The sequence below is a fragment of the Acanthopagrus latus genome, chromosome 2 (genome assembly GCF_904848185.1).
Source record: "Acanthopagrus latus isolate v.2019 chromosome 2, fAcaLat1.1, whole genome shotgun sequence".
In the NCBI taxonomy this organism is placed as follows: Eukaryota; Metazoa; Chordata; class Actinopteri; order Spariformes; family Sparidae; genus Acanthopagrus; species Acanthopagrus latus.
In genome coordinates, this window is record NC_051040.1 from 14,563,619 (window position 1) to 14,583,912 (window position 20,294).

The window sequence follows — 20,294 nt, forward strand, 5'->3', positions numbered from 1 at the left end:
ACTGCGCTTAAAGGAACAGTTAAGCCAAAACGGAAAATTCAGTCATAATGTCACGATTCCCATGCCGATGGAAAGTCAGATAAAGTTGCGTAGTCCACAAATCATTTTTGGAGCTTCACAGCAAAACACTGTTGCAGCATTCTCCTAAACAGCAGGAAACTTTTTATCAAATGTACAAAAATAATTTAAAAAATGTCTCCATTCAGCTTGCCCAGCATAATCCAAGTTTCTGGCTGCTCTGAGATCCCAAATTGATTTGAACTGATTTCTTTATTTACATCCTATCTAAGCCAAAATCTACACTTTATGCAGCAAACATGCCCAGCAAATGAGGTGTGAGTATTGTATACTGTGTCAATCACTCCATGCAATGGTCTGGACAAAAAAATTTTTTTTTTTTCAGGCATGGCCGTAAGTACAAAAAGGAGCACACAATCAGCCTTGTTTTGTGTGTTTACTGTGTTTGTGTGGTCCTTGCCCTGTTCGACATAAAGGAAATGACATTTTATTTAGCATTCAAACCATAATGTCAAACTTTTATTTAATATTGAATATCCTAAATGACTTGTACTCTCACCTGGATACATACAGGTGTTTCTCTCTTGCAATGAATGCATAGTAAAAAAAAACACATGTCTCTTAGATTATTACTGCTACTCTCAGTATGATTAGTATTATTCTGCACATGCATTCAGAGTTATATTTTGAGTCCAGATTTTGTCATACCATAATGTAGATTCAAAGCAGGACACCACAGAACATGCACGAAGGGACACTGGAGCAGTATGCCACTATACATTTGTTCAGTATAAATTTACATTAAAACACATCAATTATGCTCCCTTTTTCTTTTCTTTCTTTTTTTAGAGGAAAGACATTTCAAGATGAAAAGCAAACAATCATTTCTATTACGAGTTAAATCTTAAACTCTTCCTTATCATCTTTTTCTTAGCGTGTGTCTCAGAATTGTGTTCCCACTACGCCCACAGTAAACCCACAGTATACCCAGTTTGGTGGCAATAAACCCACAATGTACCCAGTATGCCCACTGTGTGGGCAGCCAACTGTGGGCCTTTTCTGGAGTGAAATGCAGACTCACGTGGGCCCCCTATTATGGGTATACCCAGTGGGTATACTGCAAACCCACAGTGGACCCGCATGTTTACATGTTTTCCTTCCCATAGTGCAGGAGAACTTCTTCAGGTGCTCCATGTCAGCTTTCTTTTCATGATCACACAATTCGATTAAACTTCATGTGGAAGTATAACTTGAATGTGAAAATGAAATACAAAGGCTTTGACAGCAAGAAACTGAATTGTCCAAGGAGATAGCTGACGCCAAACTTGCTGAATTGTGGCTTTGTCCTAAATTTGTGAGAAGTTGTATGTATCCATATAGCTGCTAAGCTGAAAGCGTTAGCATCAGTCTAAAGTGGGCCAGTCGAGGGTGTAAATAACTTCTTTTCAAATCAATCTGAGATTTCTATTGGAGTTGGATTAAACTGGACGAGCTGTTTGGAGCCATTTAATTTGTTTTTTTTTTCAGATGCTTTTTAAGCAACTTCAGTTGTTTGTGACAATATTGCAAAACTGTTCACCTGACTTTCTGTCTGAATGGGGCTGAGTAAAGGTAGACAATGACTGGATATATCCTCTGAACACAGCCTCACAGAGCTACAAGCATCGCTGTAGATTCTTCGTCTCAGTTTTAATAACAAAATGATTAAAAACATTCAAATATATTATAACTTTTTCAGAACTCTTGAACCCAAATGTATGCCATGCACAGATTCAAAATTAGATCAACAATTTAAGAATTCTCTTGTAAGATTTGTTCTGTTTCTGGGAAGTTGTCGTCGCAGCACAAACATTTTGGGGGAACCCTGCTTTTAATTACACATAATCTGACTCTCAAATTTGAATGCTAGATGCTCAGGATGCATCACTGGAGACACACACAGCTGAGAGATATATATTCAAATAACCCACGTCAAGGCCAACACAGCCACGTGTTTAGTAATCCTGAATCTCACACGTAACCAGGCGGTGTACATGCAGAAAAGGATGGAGAACATCGTGTTCCTCTGTCTAGCTGGGTCATATTCAGCAGTGTTATCCGTAGATCTCATTTTCCACCCAACCTGCCTGACCACGGCAGCGCCGGCTCTGAGCTTTAGAGGTCTCATATATGTCATTGGTTACAAAGCCGCTCTCCCTGTCTGCACATGACACATTCTCATAATCGTCACACTGGGAGTCTGGGGAAGGTGCACGGGGGTACTTTGTCATGATGTCTGCTAGCATGCTGCTGTCCAGAGCAGTGTGAGGCAGTTTGGTAACGTCACTATAGGCATATGGTCCTGGTACAGCATAAGGTGAGGCTGTTGTTGACATCCCTGGTTTTGATCTGCTGAGATGGCTCTGTGTTTCTGTCTTCCTCCTGAATATAAAAGACAAAATAATTAAAGAGCCCAGGAGGGCCATCACAACGTGGTTTAATCATCAGTGAAATGACCATTTAACACCAAACGTGAGACATTTCCCAACACCTGCAGACACACAGTGTACAGCAGATTGTTGTTGTTTTTTTTTTCAAATTAAATATCTTATACTTTTCTGCCGTTACCTCTTCGCATGATGTCTGTAGCAGAAGAATCCAGCAGCTGCAAACACCAGCAGCAGCAGAGCAGGAATAGTTGCACAAAGGATGTAGGAAATATAAAGGGAGTTGTCTGAGAGAGATACTGCAAAGGAAAGATTATCACTTGGCATTACTTCTTTTGAGATGACGTTTGAATATGACTTTTGTCCTTAAATTGCCATGGGGCCATATTCACAAGGTGGCCATTTTCCTTTCACGTAGAGGTTAAAACAACATATTTGATAACCCATTAGCTGCACTTCTTAGGTAATATTACCTTCTGATAACATCCAGTGTGTTTCACTTCTGGGTTTAAATCAATGTGCCCAAGATGTGCACTGACAGTTTAGAATCAATTTAGAACATTCTTATTTTAGTGTGTAAAACTATCTAAATGTTAGCTGGGTTGGATGCTAACGTTGGATGTTGTTTAAGAAGCAAATGGGTTTTCAAATGTTGTTTTACCTGAAAATACTGCCTGATGTCCATCCAGTACGTTAGATTTCCTATATTTATGTGACTTGCTACCTGAAACAGCTGTACAACATTTCAGCTTCCCACCCTGACCATGGTGTCAGAAGAAAATGCCCTCCATGTGGTCAGTGTATCGTTTCAGTGTTGACTCTAAGTATCCAGAGGGCTTTTTTTCCCTTTTCTTACCTGATGACTCGGGTAGTCCTATATTTATCCTCTCGTCACTTTCTGTAGGCCTCGTTGAGAATATGTTTGGCCTCAGAGTTGGCACTGGAGCAGGAACTGTAGAGATCAGAAAACAAATAAAACATCATCAGCTGCAGATGAGGACAAACAAATGAGATTGTTTATCTAATCATAGTGTATTTTAACTCATTTCTTCTGAAGGAAAACAAGATTTGGAATATTAAAATATTATATACATTGTCCCTGCCTATATGAAATTTACCTGATTAAATGTATTTGCTGCACCTCTATGTGAATGTAACTAAAGCATCTAATTTGAAGTCATACAGAATGTATGAGAATATGTGTCGCATATTAGTGTTTCCTCACTTTTGTAAAATGTTGCCTGTCTTTTCCTGAATAACATCTATCCTTGAATCTTGCTATGAGGAGAAGCACATCCTACATGTGCTGTTCTTGGACACATGTCATTTACAGATTATACAAAGTCAACAAGCCGTTATGCAATGTTTATTATGACCACTAGAAATCGTTGTTTACATAAAAGGAAGGTGACAAATTCGCTGCTTAAGGAGAGCGATAAAAAGTAGTGACGTAGTGGTTTAGTCTGACTTCTTAATCTAAGTATAAACACATCTGCAGTCACTTGTTATCTGAATCCCACAGAAACGTCACGGACAGTATGTGATGGGTGGTCAAGGGCATGTTGTACCTGCATGTGCTGTGTTCCTTTCCTCGGTAAATACTGGTACTTTAACTGTAGAAAGATGAAGAGAAGCAAGAGAGTTAACACTATTCAGCAATTCAACCATCTTTACAGAGCGCACATGTGTGTTGAAGTATGTCATGAATGCTGATTTACCCAACTAATAAAAAAAAACAAAACGATATACTTAAGGCATTTAAAAAGAAAGTGAAGAAAACACCGGGAAGAACCATTAGATCAGAGAAAGGAAGTAAAATTAATCAACTAAACTCACAGCTAAAAAGTTGAAAGAGTTCATCCAAAATTGAAACATCAATCATTATCTAGATTCTCGATCCACAAAACATTTCTGGAGCTTCACAGAAAAACAGTGTATTAACATTTTCCTAAACTACTTAAGTAGATGGGGGGGGGGGGGGGAAGAGCTCTTTCGGCGTAATCCACATCTCCAGAAGCTCTGAGATCCCAAATTGATTTTAAAAGGCATTATTTATACCCTCAATGCACAATCAAGTTTGTTCAAGTTGTTTTCTTTATGTTTTAGAACTAGGGCCCTTCTACTTCAGCTGTTTAGAAGAATGCTGTGGTGCTGTTTTTTTTTTTTCTTTGATGCTCCGGAAATGTTTGGCAGATCATGAAACTTCTCCTGAGCTTCCATCGACACAGAGTTGAGAAGATAATGACTGAAATTTCTTTTTTGGGTGAACTCCTTTAAATGAACACAAGGAGATAATAAGTTGAAAAAAATAAACCAGGCCAATATATGATTTCAGGTTGCCAGGGAGCAAAGGACAACAGAAATCCAGGCCACCGACATAAAAAAAAACCCCCTGCACTTTACTTGATTGGTTCTCACTGATGACAACAGTGACCACATTTTAGTAATGGACTTCGGAAGATGAAGTTCAGAATTTGTGGATTCCAGAACCAAATAAAACCAGAGTGTGTGCCATATGTCAACAATTCCCAGCACTGAGCAGCCAGATACAACAGCACAGTGTCTGTGATCTAGCGGGCTCACCCTCTGGGTATTTGCACACATAGTTGTTCTTGGAGTTGCAGTTGTCATCATTCCACTGGAACAGGAAATGACCTTCTTCATCAGGTGGTGCAGAGGGCTGGTGGTACAGAACCGCACACATTTCAGCACCACACGATGGCTCATCCCAGTGCCAGTTCCTGCAGCAAACACGACGCACAGGTTTAGACTTGAATCGTGTTTTAAATATGCATTTTACTGTTGTGCTTTGTGTCTGATTTCTGCAAATTCTGCAAAGGACTGAAGACATTCCATCACTCCCACACAAGCATCCCTTAATCCAATAAACATTTCCAAGTCATAACTCACTACGGCCTCTTTTTTCATTCCTCTTTCTGTGCACTCGTGGAACATCGATGAAACATTCACACAAGAAGAGCGAGATGCTTAGAAAACTGAGAAAGACCTGTACTTAGCTGTGCTTCCATCCACCCAATAGTACTGCGACGGGCACACTGGGCTTACTGCCCCGGCCCTGTGGTGGAGCGGGCTGCGACGGAGCCCGATCCAGAAGTCTCCATCTCCCGCCTGCAGCTGCCGTATGAACCTCTCAACCAGCTGCTGCTCGCTTTCCCTCTCGATGCTGAGCAGCTCGCCTCCATCCAACCAGCAGGCCTGCCTGGCATCTTCGAACGTCAGCCTCCGCCTGCTGTCCTCGATGTAGGACACCATGTAGCATGGGCGCTCTGTCCCGCGCCGGCAGATCTTTTGGCCTGGCCACCACAGTCAGTGTCAGAAAGATAACAATATGTTAAGTGCAGCGCAGTTTTCTGAAGACTTCCTGTTGCACCCATGTTACAGTATCACATACTAATTACGAACCGGAATATTTTGCCAGAGTCTGGTCACATTTTCCTGCAACGTGGGTCGAGCAAACCACATGGTAGTGAAAATACAGTATAAAACCTATGTTTTAAAGGGCTTTAAAAAAAGTTTTTTATCCACACCGGTTTTGTGCCAATCAAAACAGTTTTGATGCTCTGTTGCACTATGACGGACAAGGAAAATAAACATTATAAATATGTGAGTCTGAAGTGCAGCGGAGGTGGCACAATGAGTTATCGACTGAAGTGTGTTAATTATTATTTTCAAGTATTTCTTTGGCCTTTGACGGCTTTATTGATTGGGCAGGTTAGAGAGATAACAGGAAATGAGAGAAGGGGGATGATGCGAGGTTAACAGCTGCAGGATGGAATCAAACCCTGGGTCGCTGCAGCAGGAACACAGCTTCTATACATGGGAAGGACGCCCAACCTATTGACCTACTGGGGCGGCAAGAAGTGTGTGGATTAGGACTAGGTCTTTATTGTTTTAAGCCTCAGGTGATATATAAACATGAGGTATGATGCATATACTTTCAAATCTGACAATAAAGTGACTGACAATTGGATCGAACCTGTGGTCCCCTACCCCCCCCCCCTTTTTTCTTGTGATTCCTTAAAGGTCCAGTGTGTGCGAGTGAGTGGCATCTATGGTGAGGTTGCATTTCATAACCAACTGAATACCCCTCATCTCATCCTCTCCTATAGTGCCCACTAAAAACACAAAAAAACAAGAAGGTCTCTCTCTCTCGAGAGTGTCTTGTCCGTTGGGGCTACCGTAGAAACATGGCTACGCAAATTGGCAGATTATGTGGAAACATTGATATAACAAGGAAAACCTGGATCCACCATCGGAAGCTTAGCTCGGCTTGTTCCTATGAAAGCTGCTCAGTGGCACACGAAGCCTGAAAAAGCCTGACTTCCCTGTTAGAAACTTACCCAGCTCTCCTGCGCTGTGGGGCCCACAGAGTGTGTGAACTAGAGTCTTACTTCGACTGAACTCGGCTAACTTCCAGTTTAGCATACGGCTAACCTGACTTTCCAAATGTTATTGGACTGAATGGTTCAAATTGTGATGGTCAAGCGAGGCATTTTTGCAGGGTGTTACACTAAAAATAAATGTACCCACTGTTCTACTGTGGCTTTATCCACAAGGTAGTCTTGGGCCCCAGGTGCATCAGGCGACGTAATAACACAGTTTGGCCACTGAAACATTGGCTTCAAAGCCTGCTGCTGTTCCTGAGGGTTTGGGAAGAGGACTGATACATATATTTACATGTATATAAATTGTATATGTGTGCTTACCAATTATCGGCCTGGACGATTATTAGACTTATAATCAGCAATTCTCTAAATACGGTGCTTAGTGGTTGTTTTTTTCCCCCCCTTATTCTATTAACAAATTCATTTTAAAAATGTGCACTCTTCGACTCTTCTGCAGTAGTAACTTGTAACTAGCGTTGCAGAATCTATGTGGTGGAGTGAGAAGTTCATTACTTGCCTCCAACATGGAAGTATTGAGGTAAAAGAAATGGGAAAACTTGTGTAAAGGTACCTCAAAGATGTGGCCTCCCAAAAGTAATTCTTGACTGATCACACTTGCACAACTGTCTATTTTTGCTTTTGTGTCAAGTAACAGAAGGTTTAAAGCGCTTTTCCTCCTCTTTTAAGGGTCTTTTAGTTGATTTAGTGCATAACCCCTTTAGCTGCTTTATGTCACTGTATAAATAAAGTCGACTAGCCTTACAGAGGGATTGAAAAGTAGTCCTTTTCTATAAATCTGTTACATAAGACTGTCTAGCCTCCTACAGAAGATGCTTCTGTTGCAGTTAATAGCCGGCTGCATAGCTGTGCAACCTCCTGACTTCATATCAGTGATCTGAATCATAAACAGGCTGTCGATGATCATTTTTCCATCACATCACGCCTGTGCTGCTGTGTCGAGTCCGCCCGCAGCCTGTTTATAATCATCATCATCATCATCATCATCATCCTCATCAACATACGTTGGGTTTCGGGCTTCTCTGTTTTTAATCTCGTCACCTTGGATCACCGAAGAAAACACGAAACTCCAAACGCAAACCCTCATTTAGCGCCGCATGCAAACTTTCTCGGAGAGAAACACAGCCAAGTCTTAACTTCTTGTCAAAGCAAAAATGATTCTTCTTCTTCTCTCTCTCTCTCTCTGTTCCTTCTCTTACCATTGATTTTAGACGCGGATCCGGGGTGGAACAAGACGGCGATAACGGTGCCAAACAGCTTCATAAAATCCATCTCTTACATGTTCACCACGAGTGTGCAAGGACGACCACTCTTCAAATCATGTGATCAAAAGTCGTGAAAAAAAAAAAAAAACCCAAAAAACTTCAGGCTTCGTTAAAACAACAGACTAACGAGGCTTGATGACAGCAGCAGAGTCCGTCCAGTCCTAAAAAGTGGGTCGACTGGTGAAGGCGTGCATATGGCGTCTGACTGAGAGAGAGGGGGGAAAAATAGAAAGGAAAAAAAGAAAGAAATCTTGTGAGTGAGTTAGTCCAAGATTTTTTTTTCCCCAATGTTTTTAATGCTTTATAAAACACAAAGAAATGTTGCTTTTCTTTGCTTCTTTTTGTTTCCTCTCTGGAAGTCAAACTCCAACCACCAGAGGTAAGAATCTGTGCATTCGTGCAGTCAGTCAGTGTGCAGCCCTGAAACCAAATTAAGACCAAATCTCATTTCACATATAGTAATGCCATTATAATGCAGTGAATGGAGTTCTTTGTGCATACGCTCTGTATCATGCACCCTGTGTTAAAACAGAGAATGAGTATCTCTCATTCTTATATCACTGCACACACACACACACACACACACAGATTGAGTAGCCGTCTTGGGGGGGGGAAATAGCTCGGAGGAGAAAAAAATCAGGCGAGGAAAACAGAAACAGACACAAGTTGGACTTCAAAAAAACTCAGCAGCGCGACTCAGTTTTTCCTACCCAATTTTTTTTTTCTCTCTTTGTCTGGTAAACATGCTGACCTCATGTGATGTGAAGCTAATCGACCCTCACATCCAAAATCTCCAGTTAAAAGCAGTCGTAAGCATTTAAAAGGAAACTGACTCAGAGAGAAAACACCAGGCGAGTGAGACACACACACACACCAAGGACATAAAAGAAGTAAGGAAAAGATAAAGAGGAGGAGGATGACAGAGAGAGAGAGAGAGAGAGAGAGAGAGAGAGAGAGGTTGCCCGTGGAACAGGAAAGCAGGAAGAGGAGGAGGAAGGGGAAAGGACTGTACTTCCTGTTCGCTGCTGCTTTTAGGTTTGGTTTCCAGGCATTTGGGGCTTACAGTAAGGATGGCTGTGAAAGAGTCGGGAGAAAAAGTCATGTGTGTTACGCAACGCCAATAAATCATTTTTACGCTGCTTATTCCAGCAGAATCCCCAGACTGACACTTTCCCCTGAAAGTCACAGTGCTGAGGAAGTGGAACGGTCGCCTGCAGTTATGTTTGAAAAGTACTGTTGTTGTTGTTGTTGTTGTTGTGGTTGTTGCTGTTGTCACCCTAGTTTTTGCCATCAAGTTTGTGAGAGCCGAATCTGTTCTGATCAGATCTGTTTTTAGTTCAAAACTTGTGTAATTTAAATGATGTTGCTGATGTTCGTTTCAGCAGCATGTACCGGTCAGGTAGCTTTAAATGGCTCAGTAGTGGCAGCTGTTAGTATGAAGTGGCTGTGTCAGATGTTAGGCCTCACTCCCCCGTACAAGACAAGGACTTTGAAAAAGGCCCAGTCAGTCATGTCGGAAGAGTTAATGTCACTTCCATCTGGCCACAGATATTTTTACCAAGATTGAGGACCAACAGACTTACAAACTCGTTCTTCCCTGCTGTCACTGGCCTTTTAGAGGCTCGGTATGCTGATTTTTGTATTTATAGTCGCGTTCTTTTGTGTGTTTTTTGGTTATTATTGCCTGATTGTAATGTGGCTGCTGCTGTGCAACAAAACAGTCTGGGGGATAATAAAAATACCTTCAACCTCGGTGTTACCGCCACAACAACACAAACAGTTGGCTCTACATTGCGACCAGCAACATATTTAAAAAGGACGCCGTACCCGAGAACAAGTTTGCAAAAGCAAGTGTATGTTTATTTACAAAAGGAATTACCGAATGACCCCAAACTACGGGAGTCTGGAGGTCTGGCCAAAATGAACAAAAAGACGAAGGAAGTCTCTGCCAGCCACGCAGTGGGCCATAAGACACACATCGTTCCTCCCCAAACTAACAAAACACTACATAAACTGAACTAACAAAGCCATGTAAACAGGACTACCACACCACTCTCCACAAAAGAAAACACAACACCAGCTGAGGACTGCTTGGTCTGTGGAAGAAGAGAGCTTCTTCTCCTCCAGCCTCTGTTAAATATTGAAGCAGGGCAAATTCCCTGATGAGCAGCACCTGAGAGATGGGAAGAGAAAAGAGGAGGGGAAAACGCAAAAGGAGGGCGCTTAACACTTTCACCTACGGCGCGTTTGTATAAAAGTTTGTTATGGTCCTGAGATAAAGGGGGAAATGTTTCAGCCTGCCAGATAAGAGGCTAGGAAATCTTTTTGAAATAAGAGCAAACGTGCCAACTGACCAGGACTCACGCAGTGTCATCAAACACTGAATTAATTAAATAGATCCTTCAAAAGGATACAGAGTTTTCTCAACACCACTGAACATTAAAGATTTAAACAATGTTTTTGAAATGTACAGATGTTGAAAACACATGGGAGAATAATGGAAAAAAAAAATCATCATGCAAGTAGTGAACACCTGTAGCAGAACATGGACAAAACGGAGGACATACAACAATGATGCTCTGCCATGTTGGCCTCTCGCAACTTCCATAGTTTGTTTATCACCGGCCCGTATCTGCGGCCCATGTAAGTGTATCAAGTACTGCAACACAACGTACAATGTAAGATTTGAGTCTGGATAAATCCTACATTAAAAGAAGACCACTACAGCCACAGCCTGCAGTTTATCCTCCTCCTGTGTTGCATGATTTTGGTTTAACAACATCCATCAACAGAGAGGACGGACAAACACAGTCTGTTTCTCTGTGTGCAGGTCTGTTGTCGACCACCCGGCTCCGGGCCATCTCTCAATCTGTCTCCCTCTGCCGCTAACACAAGTGTGGAGTGTGTGTGGTTTCTCCTTGTTTGGGTCTTTCAAGGCCTCCAACATTAATTTGATCACTGGCCGGTGCACGCAAATGTCTGTCATGTGATGAGGAGATGTGACCGATCGCGTGTCACGAACACGGGCGCCTGTTGAGCTTTTAGCACGTCCTCAGTGTGTTCGTCGTTGGACAGCAGGCTCACAGATGGGTTTGTGCCAAACAGGAAAACAGCAGAGATCATTTCACAGAAGGGCTTTAATGTTGGACCGTATATACAGGTTTCACGGTGCAATCAATCATTTTGAACAATCATTGTAGAAGTTTCCCCAGAGCGTCTAACCACTTTGCTCTTGTTCTTGTAGTGTAAAACATGATTCTTTAGAAGAAAACTATGTCATGTATTTGTTAATTCCAGATTATTTAATACTTCTTTACTTCCAACTTTTCTTTACTGGAATTGATGTTTATTGGCGCTCCTCTGCGGACCACACGGACAATGGCTGTCACTGTGCTGTTGGTTCGTTGTGGAGGAAGTTGTGTTTCTTGGCACGAACTCCGCAGCAGTGAATCACGAGTCTATTCGAAGCAAACAACAAGGCGTTTCAGCCAGTCTTTCTAATTTTGGCCAGCAGATGACACCAAACTACTGCTGAGGCCGAGCAGCAGCAGCAGAAGCAGCAGCAGCAGCAGCAGCTGTGTTACTGAGAGTCCAGTTATGACCTTTTTCCTTAAGGCACCTGTTTTTCTACCCTTCAGTAAACTGACAACCACTGGCGAAATGACAATAACAGTACAGAACATCTGCTAAAACTGAACAATCAACCCAAATAGTAAAGATAATAACTGAAGAAACACTCTGGGGGAAATTTGACCACATTATTTCCAGCCACCTTTTCATACAATTCTCTGTCCGTGTTATTCCTTTCAAGGATGTTTAACAATTACAAAATAATAGATATTTTTGGACAAATTCAGTGCTTTCTTTCTTCCTTACATTTTAGCATTGTTCCTTTAGCTCTCCGGTTGTTTTAACTGCACACTTTTCTAATGCGGGACAAGGCTGTCATTGCAGCTCTCAGGTCTTCACCGTATCCCTTATCCTGTGAGATTCAGATCTCAAATATTAATGTAAACTTAAAAAAAACCCATTTTTATTTAGATTCTGTCACAGATATGAATAAAACGCTGATATGAAAACATATTGAATCTATTGAATAAGTCCTCTTTAAACATTTTACACCTCTTTAAATCCACTTATAAAAATCAGCGTGTGGTCGTGGCTGCATTTCTTGTTTCAAGTTGTTTCAACAAAGAGCCCAGTTACCCCTCCAAACTTCACAGATGGTTTACATTTACAAAACTCTTCAAATGATCTAGTGTTTCAGATAGAGGAAAGTCCTAAGAATACTTTGTTTTTCTCTTCTTTCCTTTTCCAGTAATCATCTCATGACCTCTCAGATTCATGTTGTGGCTCTTTAACCCTACAATAACTTTATATAAAGTATCCACAACAGCTATGCTACTCACACAATCATGTATCAGTATTAACAGTTAGTTTTGTAATGATGTGTTAGTTGCAGGGGCTATTGTTCTGCATAGCAACTCCTTTTTCTTTTAATACTTTATGTATGTTGCTAATACTTCTCAGTAAAATCTTGATTGCAGCTCTCTTTTTGGATGTTTAATTTCCATAGTTCCATAGTTTGGTAAATAATGATGAACAAACCTTAATAATACCCGACTAAGGCTTTAAAAAAGAGAAAGGCAGATGAGACAGCAATTTTTCAATGTTTTCTCTACGATTTTGCTGCAATCATTGTTGGTCTTGCTCAGTGATTAGGGGTTGTGACTACATTAATGGTGTTGTTTTTTGTTCTATTTCAGAGGGATCCTTTGGATAAATAACTTTTGGCCCACGGTTTTATATCGAATCCAAGATTAGTTGGATGTTAAAAGGGATATAGTGCTAATCTTGGATACAGGATTAAGATGGATTACTGTGCTGTTTATGAAAGGATCTGCATGCTTCTTTCACCAGCAGATGATACGAACTGATTCTGTATTTACATGGTTTAAGAAGAGCATTGATAACATTATTAGTCACACAAGAAGAACTCTCTTCTGCAACACGAGAGCACTGAGATGCAACTAGTTTGAAACACTTTTACGTCTCAGTTTGTATCTAAGCGATATGCTATCCTCACACCCTAGGGGGTCATTAGCTCCACTAATGATCTCTGCTCTACTGTACGTGCCCACGGAGTACAGTGCTATCTTCTCACAAGCTTCCCAGTGTATCCTCTTTCTTTTAATAGTAAATCCGTCTCCTGCCCTGGGACTTGTTTTCATTGTTTTCCTAATGTGATTGTATGTCAGAGACCATTGCCACTAATGGTGAAAGAAACCAGTAACAATGTTCACCTGTTGTTCTGGCAGCTCACTGTCACGATAATCCTGGCAGGGTGGATATCTTAATTTAGTTTTCTACCCTGTTCTGTTGGATCGTAGGCATCTTCTTTTTTCTTTTTTCATAAGGTAGTTATTATTCACTTTTCTGTTCCCATCCTCCAACAACAGACCCTGTTTTCAGCTTTATGTTGATGCATATTTGGGTTTTTAAGTCATTTGTTCAGTTTATTCGAAGTGGGAGCATTGTCTCACCTCATTAAGGAACATTTAATCCTTCTTTTGATCCATCAAAACTGGACAGAAATGGCAACTGTGTGCAGTAAACTTCAAGCTTTTAGCAGTTTACATAATAAGGTATCGGTGGTCCTGAACTATTGACCTATGGACGGACGAGCATCATCTTCTAGACATGATCCTCGACCCTGCAGCATCAGGGATCAAAAGCTTAATGAACAGGAGAAGTGAGATTAGAGCGCAGAAGAATGGCCCACGAGTTGTTTCCAAACAGGCGTTCTGGGAGGTAAAACCCCTTACATGCAGGCGAGGACTGAAGAGATTGTCAAAGAGTGACGCATCCGTGGATAGTGTGACAAATGTCTCCTCTCACCATGGGCACTTTGGCAAACACACTGATGCTCCTTTTTTCTGCCTGTGTTTGGAGGAACAATGGGGCTTCTCAGTTGAGCAGTAACAGTTGTGGCCTATAGCTACTGTACACAGACTACCTGTGGAGACAATGGAGGAGAGGGTTTGACATGCAGGGGAAATTAACAAAGGCGAGTCCTGGTTGGCTGAGTGCTTCGTAGCTTGTGGCGAACGTGATCACCTTTCAAGCATTCACGGTGTTATGCTCAAGACATGAATCCTTCAGTCAAGACGGTGAACCTCTGCGCAAAGATCTTTATACCTTGGGAAATTCACCTTTCTTTTGGGAGTTAAGAGATTTTCTCATGTGTTTGTAATGCAGTGCAGTATCTAAGTTATTGATTAAAAGAGAAATCAACACGGTATAATCACAATTAGTATGTCATAAAAGAAGCACTAGCAAGAGCCAGCAGGTTTTTACATAAGATCCCTGAATTTTTGTGAGAAATATATGTGATGCATGTAACACATTTATGGCCAAGTTTGCTTATCAGTAAATATGTAAATAACATCGCAGTTTAACCTCATTTGCTTGCACACTCCAGCTCTCAATGATCACTTCTGATGGAGGGAAACTCGAAACAGCAGCTGTAGTTGACCTGAGGGATGTGAGTCAAATCCCACTGACACATTAATCTGCCGGGTTAAGATCTGACAGTAAACTCTGCCAGGAGCTGCTGCCGTCTAAACGAGAAGTCACGGTAGAAACACAGAGAAAGTGTGCGTGTGTGTGTGTGTGTATGTGTGGTCTATAATTAGTCGAAGGGAGGGTCCTGAGAGTCACACCTCTGTGGTTTTAGGTGTCCTGAGTCTGTCACAATCTATAAAAGCTACACCGCACGACTACCTCTGCGACACCTGCTCAGGTAACAGCTAAGGTAAGACCCTCCTCAGATTGTCACAGAGGTCTCTGTTGGAAATTGTCAGATTATTTGAATTGCAGTGGATGAGATTTAGTGAAATATTGGAATCTAATGGGCTTCAGGAGAATTTGACACTTGAATTACAGTGACATAAATTACAAATTCATGTTTTTTGTGAAAGAAAAGTCTCATTCTCAGTGCATCTGCTTTGACTGTGTTGAAAATCTTATTCCAGGGCTAATTTCTTTTCTTTTTTTTTTTCTTTTTAAATGATCGTTATTGTATTTTTTCCCCATCTCAATACAGAATTCCTCAATCTCCTGCAGACAGCATGACTCTTTACCTTTGCCTCCCTCTGCTGGTGGCGCTGCTGCATCCTGCTCAGTGTCTCTACAACTGCTCCTCTGTGTATGAGCGGACGCCAGGTAGGAAACTGTTTCTGCATTCAAATGTTTAAAAAAACTGCTGGGCATTTGTCATATATTTTTTTGAGTTGTGCGCTTGCATTAGCCCAAAATGTTTCCAACAATGTTCAAACTCAGAGAAAACCATTACTTTAGTCAACATAATGTTGCATTTTCTGGTTTAACTCAATATTTGATAGAAAACTCAGACCTGAATGTCGACTGTGGCACCAGTGTGATCACCCTGGAGATCAACCTGTGCACGGCCCAGTGGTCAGGCTTCAACACCACTGACCTGGCTCTGAACGGGAACCACAACACCACGGAGTGCCTGGGCTCTATCGACACCAGTGTGAACCCTCCCATCATCCGTTACAAGCTCCCTGTTAACCACAGTCAGGATAACCCCTGTCGTCAATCTCTGCAGGTCAGAAAGTATCTACGTACTCAACGCTCCATTTAGAGTTACGTGGCAATGTAGAGGAAGACATTGCGATGGCTGTGTTTTTTGTTGTCTCATGCAGATTGTGGATGAGACCCCAGATCCGGCGGGTCCCTTCAGTGGCTTCTCGAGTATCCAGTCAGTCATCATCACTGGGTACATAGACACACCCAGATCTGACCAGGGGCTGATCAGCTACTCCACAGATCTGTACTATCACTTCTCCTGCCGCTACCCGCTGGAGTACCTGATCAACAACACACAGATTGTGGCGTGAGTACCTCACCATCTTTGTTAAAAAAAAGCATGCATTGCGCGATATTTGGAGGATTACTATTTAAGTAAACCTCTGAGTGCATGAAAACAAAGTGATTATCCTCTCCATTATTTTTTAGTTCCTCTGTTTCTGTGGCGACCAAAGACAATAACGGAACCTTCATCGACACGCTGAAAATAGGTGTTTATAATGTAAGTACAATGTTGGATTGAGTAGCCTCGGACACACTCCTGAGCTATCTCTCATATCGATTTCCTCTACCTTGACCCCTTGTTTCTCCAGGACAGCAGCTATGTCCACCCGTTAGTGGTCCCCACAACAGGACTTGACCTGCGAGTCAGGATCTATGTGGAGGTCAAAGCTGAAAACCTCACAGGAAAGTAAGTATGCATGGCCCACTTGGAACGAGAGTGTGCTCGTAGTGAATCGGTTTATCTGAAAACAAATATTGATATAAAAATGAGCGCAGTGTATTTCTTGGCAAACTCATTGGCCCGCTGTCCTGTTTTCAGTTTCAATGTACTGCTGGACCGCTGCTTTGCAACTTCCTCTGCTTACAACGTGTCGAACAGAGAGCAGCACGACTTCTTCATCGGGTATGGGAGCACACATATGCGTGAGATTGAAGTCATCTCCACGTCAGTTTTAAAGAAAGTGTAAACTAATATCTAATTCTCCACTATAGCTGTGTGGTGGACCAAAGGACGTCTATGACAAGCAACGGCCTTTCCAAGGTCGCCCGGTTTAACTTCGAGACGTTCCGCTTTGTCAAGCACCGTGACCAGCCAAAGTCCAGCATCTATCTGCACTGCATACTGAGACTGTGCGAGCCCACCAAATGTCAAGAGCTGCTGTCTGTAAGTCAAGTACACATGACATTGGTGAAAGTAAAGTAACCTTTAAAGGCAAAGATCTGAATATATGTACAGAACTTCAACAGTCAAGCATCTCAGGAGCCAGACTCAATGAACCCAAAACACAGAAGAGTTGCTAATGATAACGTTGCTTAAATGTGTTGCGAAACATTTACAAGAAGAGTGGGGAGATGACAGGAAATGTAGATAAAGAGATGGGAGAGCGAAACAACCGCCACAAACCTCGGATGGATTTGAATTAGGGCTGCTGTGTTTCGTGTTTGGCATCTTGAACCCCCCTGAAATCTGTCTTCTTTGTGATTTATTTGTCAGCTTAAACCAAAAATCCCTGAAGCCCTGAGAGGCAACAGAGAAAAGTCTGATCCATTTATTTTTTTTTGTCTTCCATGTTCATTACATGAAAAAAATGAAAGTTTTTACTGAATGATATTTTTCCATATATACAAAACAACAAAAAACACAGTTTGGCCATTTTTTCTATATTACTTTATTCCATTCGTTAAAACAGGTAAATCATGCTGGCTCATCCTTATTTTCACCTCTTCTGGGGTCATAAGCACAGGAGAGAAAAACAATAGATCAGAATGTTTTTCTCCTTCTTCCCTCACTAGCTAACCCAAACCCTATAATTTCTTCACCTCAAGATGTATATCATATAGGCGCTAGTTTTACATCATATGACAAATCAAACTAAACCCAGTTGGACTGTTTTTTTTTTTAGGCTTGTAATAATAACAACAGAAGAAGAAGATCTCTGACTCCTTTCGGAAAGGAAACCACCGATTCTGCCACCGTATCTGTCGGACCTCTTTACGTGGCCGATGAAGGTAAGTCCCAGTATGTAGTGCAGCACTGCTGCAGTGAACCGTGATGAAGAAGCTGACTGTTTCACTCACTCTCTTTCTTTTCTCCTTCTAATAAAGACAGGCCGTATTCTGCAGCCTACAGTGAGTATGTTTGATTATTCATGAAATGCATGTTGATGTGTTTGAGGATTTCACAGCAACCTTAAATGTGATCTTTCATCAATCTCCCCCTCTGCGTGCTGCAGGTAGCGGCGCGGCATCAGAGGGAGATGGCGTGGACATGACGGGCCTGGCGGTGGGGGTGGTGTTCGGCTCGGCCGCCGCCGTCCTGCTTGTTCTGGGAGGCTGGTTCATCCTGAAGAAGTTTTACTGGGTGGGAGGATTACCTCATGCCTTTGACTGACAGGTGGACTGACAAATTGACACCAACTCTGACACTGATTTTTCAGTGATAATCGAAGGCCCTTTACTAGGTGACCGTAGAAACTAAGGACATACACTGGCGTCTTATGTAACTATTTCTGTCTACACCTGCATTCGGCAGTCATTTATTGGTTGTGAGGGAACAGTTAACCCCTAATGGTCAGTAAAAAGGAAACATAAACTACAGAAGCAATTAAAAAACTGTATTTTATATCATATATTTTATATATACATTTGTAATGGTTGTTTTTTTGCGGTATCTTGTACATAATCATAATTTTTTTCCAGCACATCACACTCTGCAGTTTAAAAGTCGAACCTGTTTTCTATATTTTGTACAGATTTATAAATAAAATGTCTGAAATCACACTGGTGTTGGTGCACTCTGTATTTTAAATTATATTGCATATTCTGAAAAAAATCTCAAGACATAAAAAAAAATGATCATTTGTATCAACTTTACTCTCCAAGAGCAGCCTCTTTTTACATGGCTCAGTAAATATATACTGACATTTATTTATACATTCATTCACACACAGAATGAAACAAATACATCAATCAAAACCATACATTCAAAAATATTTACACGCTACTTACTTTGCTGGGACAATTTCAAACAACAAGCCAAATTCATAGAGAAGAATCACGTTAGTTTAATTGTCTCTTTCACTGCACTGAGTGCAGAATGTCTTCGATCAGAGCCGAGAGTTTAACTGAGAAGTCCTCCTGCAAAGAGTCGCCTGGCTGTATAGATGAAGAGGAAGAAGAAGGAGCAGACAGGCTGGAGGCTCCCTTGACCTCCAGCTCCTCCTCCAGACCCTGAAACAGCCTCTCCATCCGGGCCTCAAACACTTGGCCCTGCAGAGCTGCATTTTGGCAGAACCGCTCCATACTGGCTGTCAGGTCAGCCTGATGAGGCTGTGCAGTTTCCAGCAGGGCAGCAAGCTCAGCTTTGAGAGCCCCGACCCTGTTCTGTGCCTCCACTCTGAGAGAACTCACTTCTTGTCCCAACCTGGAGCTAATTTCCTGCCAGAGCTCCTCCTCACCAGCGCTCATCTCTTTCAGGTGTTCAATCTCCCCAACAGTTTTTGTATGGAAGTCGCTGATGACGTCGGCCACCTTGGAGCTGCTGTGCTCCAGGGATTGGCTCATCCAGTGGAAGGCTTCCTGGTAGAGAGCCGGACCGGCCTCTGTCTGGGCCTCTGCTGCCTCAAGGCCCTGCAGATAGAGTCTCAGCTGGCCGCACAGGTCTTGGGTGCTGCTGCTGAGAGAGCTCTGGAGCTGCTGGGTGAGGGGAGCCAGGCGCTCTCTCATGCTGGTCAGGGGGGAGCTGAGGTGGGCCGGGGATGAGGACAGCCTCTGCTGCAGCTCGGCCAACTCTTGGCGCAGACGGACACGCAGACGCTCTGACTCCATGTTGAGCTTGCGTTGCATCTCTTCTGCCACAGGGTTTCCACTGTGGTCGTCTTGGCTGTAAAGGTCGCTGCTGTCTATGTGGATCTTGTAGACTTTGCTGAGTAAAGACAAAAACACTCATTTAGAAAGCATTTCGCTATTCTCTTCAGATATTTCACCTTGACTTTAACCACTGTCTTGAGCAGTACTTAGCGAGGTCAACTTACTCCACATCCTTTGTGAGGTCCGTCTTATCATGAGCCTGGTTGGCCTTCAAATCAGTCCAGTTTGCGTCCCTGCTCTCCCTGAGAGGGAATGCTGTACAGACACATAAAAAATACATTAAAAAGAGAAATGCACAGCAAACACAAGGGTATCAGACAGCATTTGAGGAGTGATGTATACCTGAAGTTGTCAAGAATGACAGGACAAAGATCATGACTTTTAGATGCATGTTCATCATTCTGTGGAGGGACAGATCAAGGAAACACGAGAACATCTTATTAGAATGAACAAGTGACTGAACTAAATACTGAACATTTCCATCAATACATTTCCCTCTCACTCTCAAGACAGAAAGCTCAATATGTGAGAAGTGGCAGGTCTTTACCTGACGATCAGGGCTTCTGCGGAGTGACTTCTCCTCCCCTCTGACTTATAAAGGCCCTTGTTATCAGAGCGGCAGCCCAAACTCTGCCTGTGTCAACAGTCAACACGTGGAGGGTCACACTGACGACAGA

At 42.2% G+C, this 20,294-nt stretch overlaps 3 protein-coding genes across 6 annotated transcripts; 1 reads left to right on the top strand and 2 right to left on the bottom strand.

Moving 5' to 3' along the window:
* Positions 1 to 440: 440 nt before the first annotated feature.
* Positions 441 to 8,205, bottom strand: laynb (layilin b). Its single transcript, XM_037085937.1, has 7 exons — positions 8,068 to 8,205; positions 5,452 to 5,758; positions 5,028 to 5,185; positions 4,013 to 4,057; positions 3,301 to 3,396; positions 2,626 to 2,743; positions 441 to 2,439 (listed from the first exon to the last, which is right to left on the bottom strand). The coding sequence occupies exons 1-7, from the start codon at positions 8,138 to 8,140 to the stop codon at positions 2,112 to 2,114; spliced, it is 1,125 nt and encodes a 374-aa protein (XP_036941832.1). The 5' UTR covers positions 8,141 to 8,205; the 3' UTR covers positions 441 to 2,111.
* Positions 8,206 to 8,297: 92 nt separating this feature from the next.
* LOC119012264 (zona pellucida-like domain-containing protein 1) lies at positions 8,298 to 18,176 on the top strand. 3 transcript variants are annotated; one of them, XM_037085925.1, is made up of 13 exons: positions 8,371 to 8,512; positions 14,615 to 14,677; positions 14,870 to 14,947; positions 15,239 to 15,357; positions 15,537 to 15,763; positions 15,861 to 16,051; positions 16,174 to 16,246; positions 16,338 to 16,435; positions 16,568 to 16,651; positions 16,741 to 16,912; positions 17,652 to 17,757; positions 17,854 to 17,877; positions 17,982 to 18,176. In XM_037085925.1, exons 4-13 carry the CDS (start codon positions 15,264 to 15,266, stop codon positions 18,137 to 18,139), a joined length of 1,227 nt encoding a protein of 408 aa, XP_036941820.1. In that variant the 5' UTR covers positions 8,371 to 8,512; positions 14,615 to 14,677; positions 14,870 to 14,947; positions 15,239 to 15,263; the 3' UTR covers positions 18,140 to 18,176. The 3 variants fall into 3 exon arrangements, with proteins under 3 accessions (XP_036941823.1, XP_036941820.1, XP_036941811.1); XM_037085928.1 differs by lacking the exons at positions 14,615 to 14,677; positions 14,870 to 14,947 and having other exon boundaries at positions 8,298 to 8,386; XM_037085916.1 differs by lacking the exons at positions 14,615 to 14,677; positions 14,870 to 14,947 and having other exon boundaries at positions 8,421 to 8,512.
* On the bottom strand, positions 18,169 to 20,294 carry zgc:162608 (uncharacterized protein LOC100037332 homolog). Of its 2 annotated transcripts, XM_037085958.1 has the most exons (4): positions 20,165 to 20,294; positions 19,960 to 20,018; positions 19,782 to 19,872; positions 18,169 to 19,672 (listed from the first exon to the last, which is right to left on the bottom strand). In XM_037085958.1, the coding sequence occupies exons 2-4, from the start codon at positions 20,015 to 20,017 to the stop codon at positions 18,826 to 18,828; spliced, it is 996 nt and encodes a 331-aa protein (XP_036941853.1). In that variant the 5' UTR covers position 20,018; positions 20,165 to 20,294; the 3' UTR covers positions 18,169 to 18,825. The 2 variants fall into 2 exon arrangements, with proteins under 2 accessions (XP_036941853.1, XP_036941843.1); XM_037085948.1 differs by lacking the exon at positions 20,165 to 20,294 and having other exon boundaries at positions 19,960 to 20,145.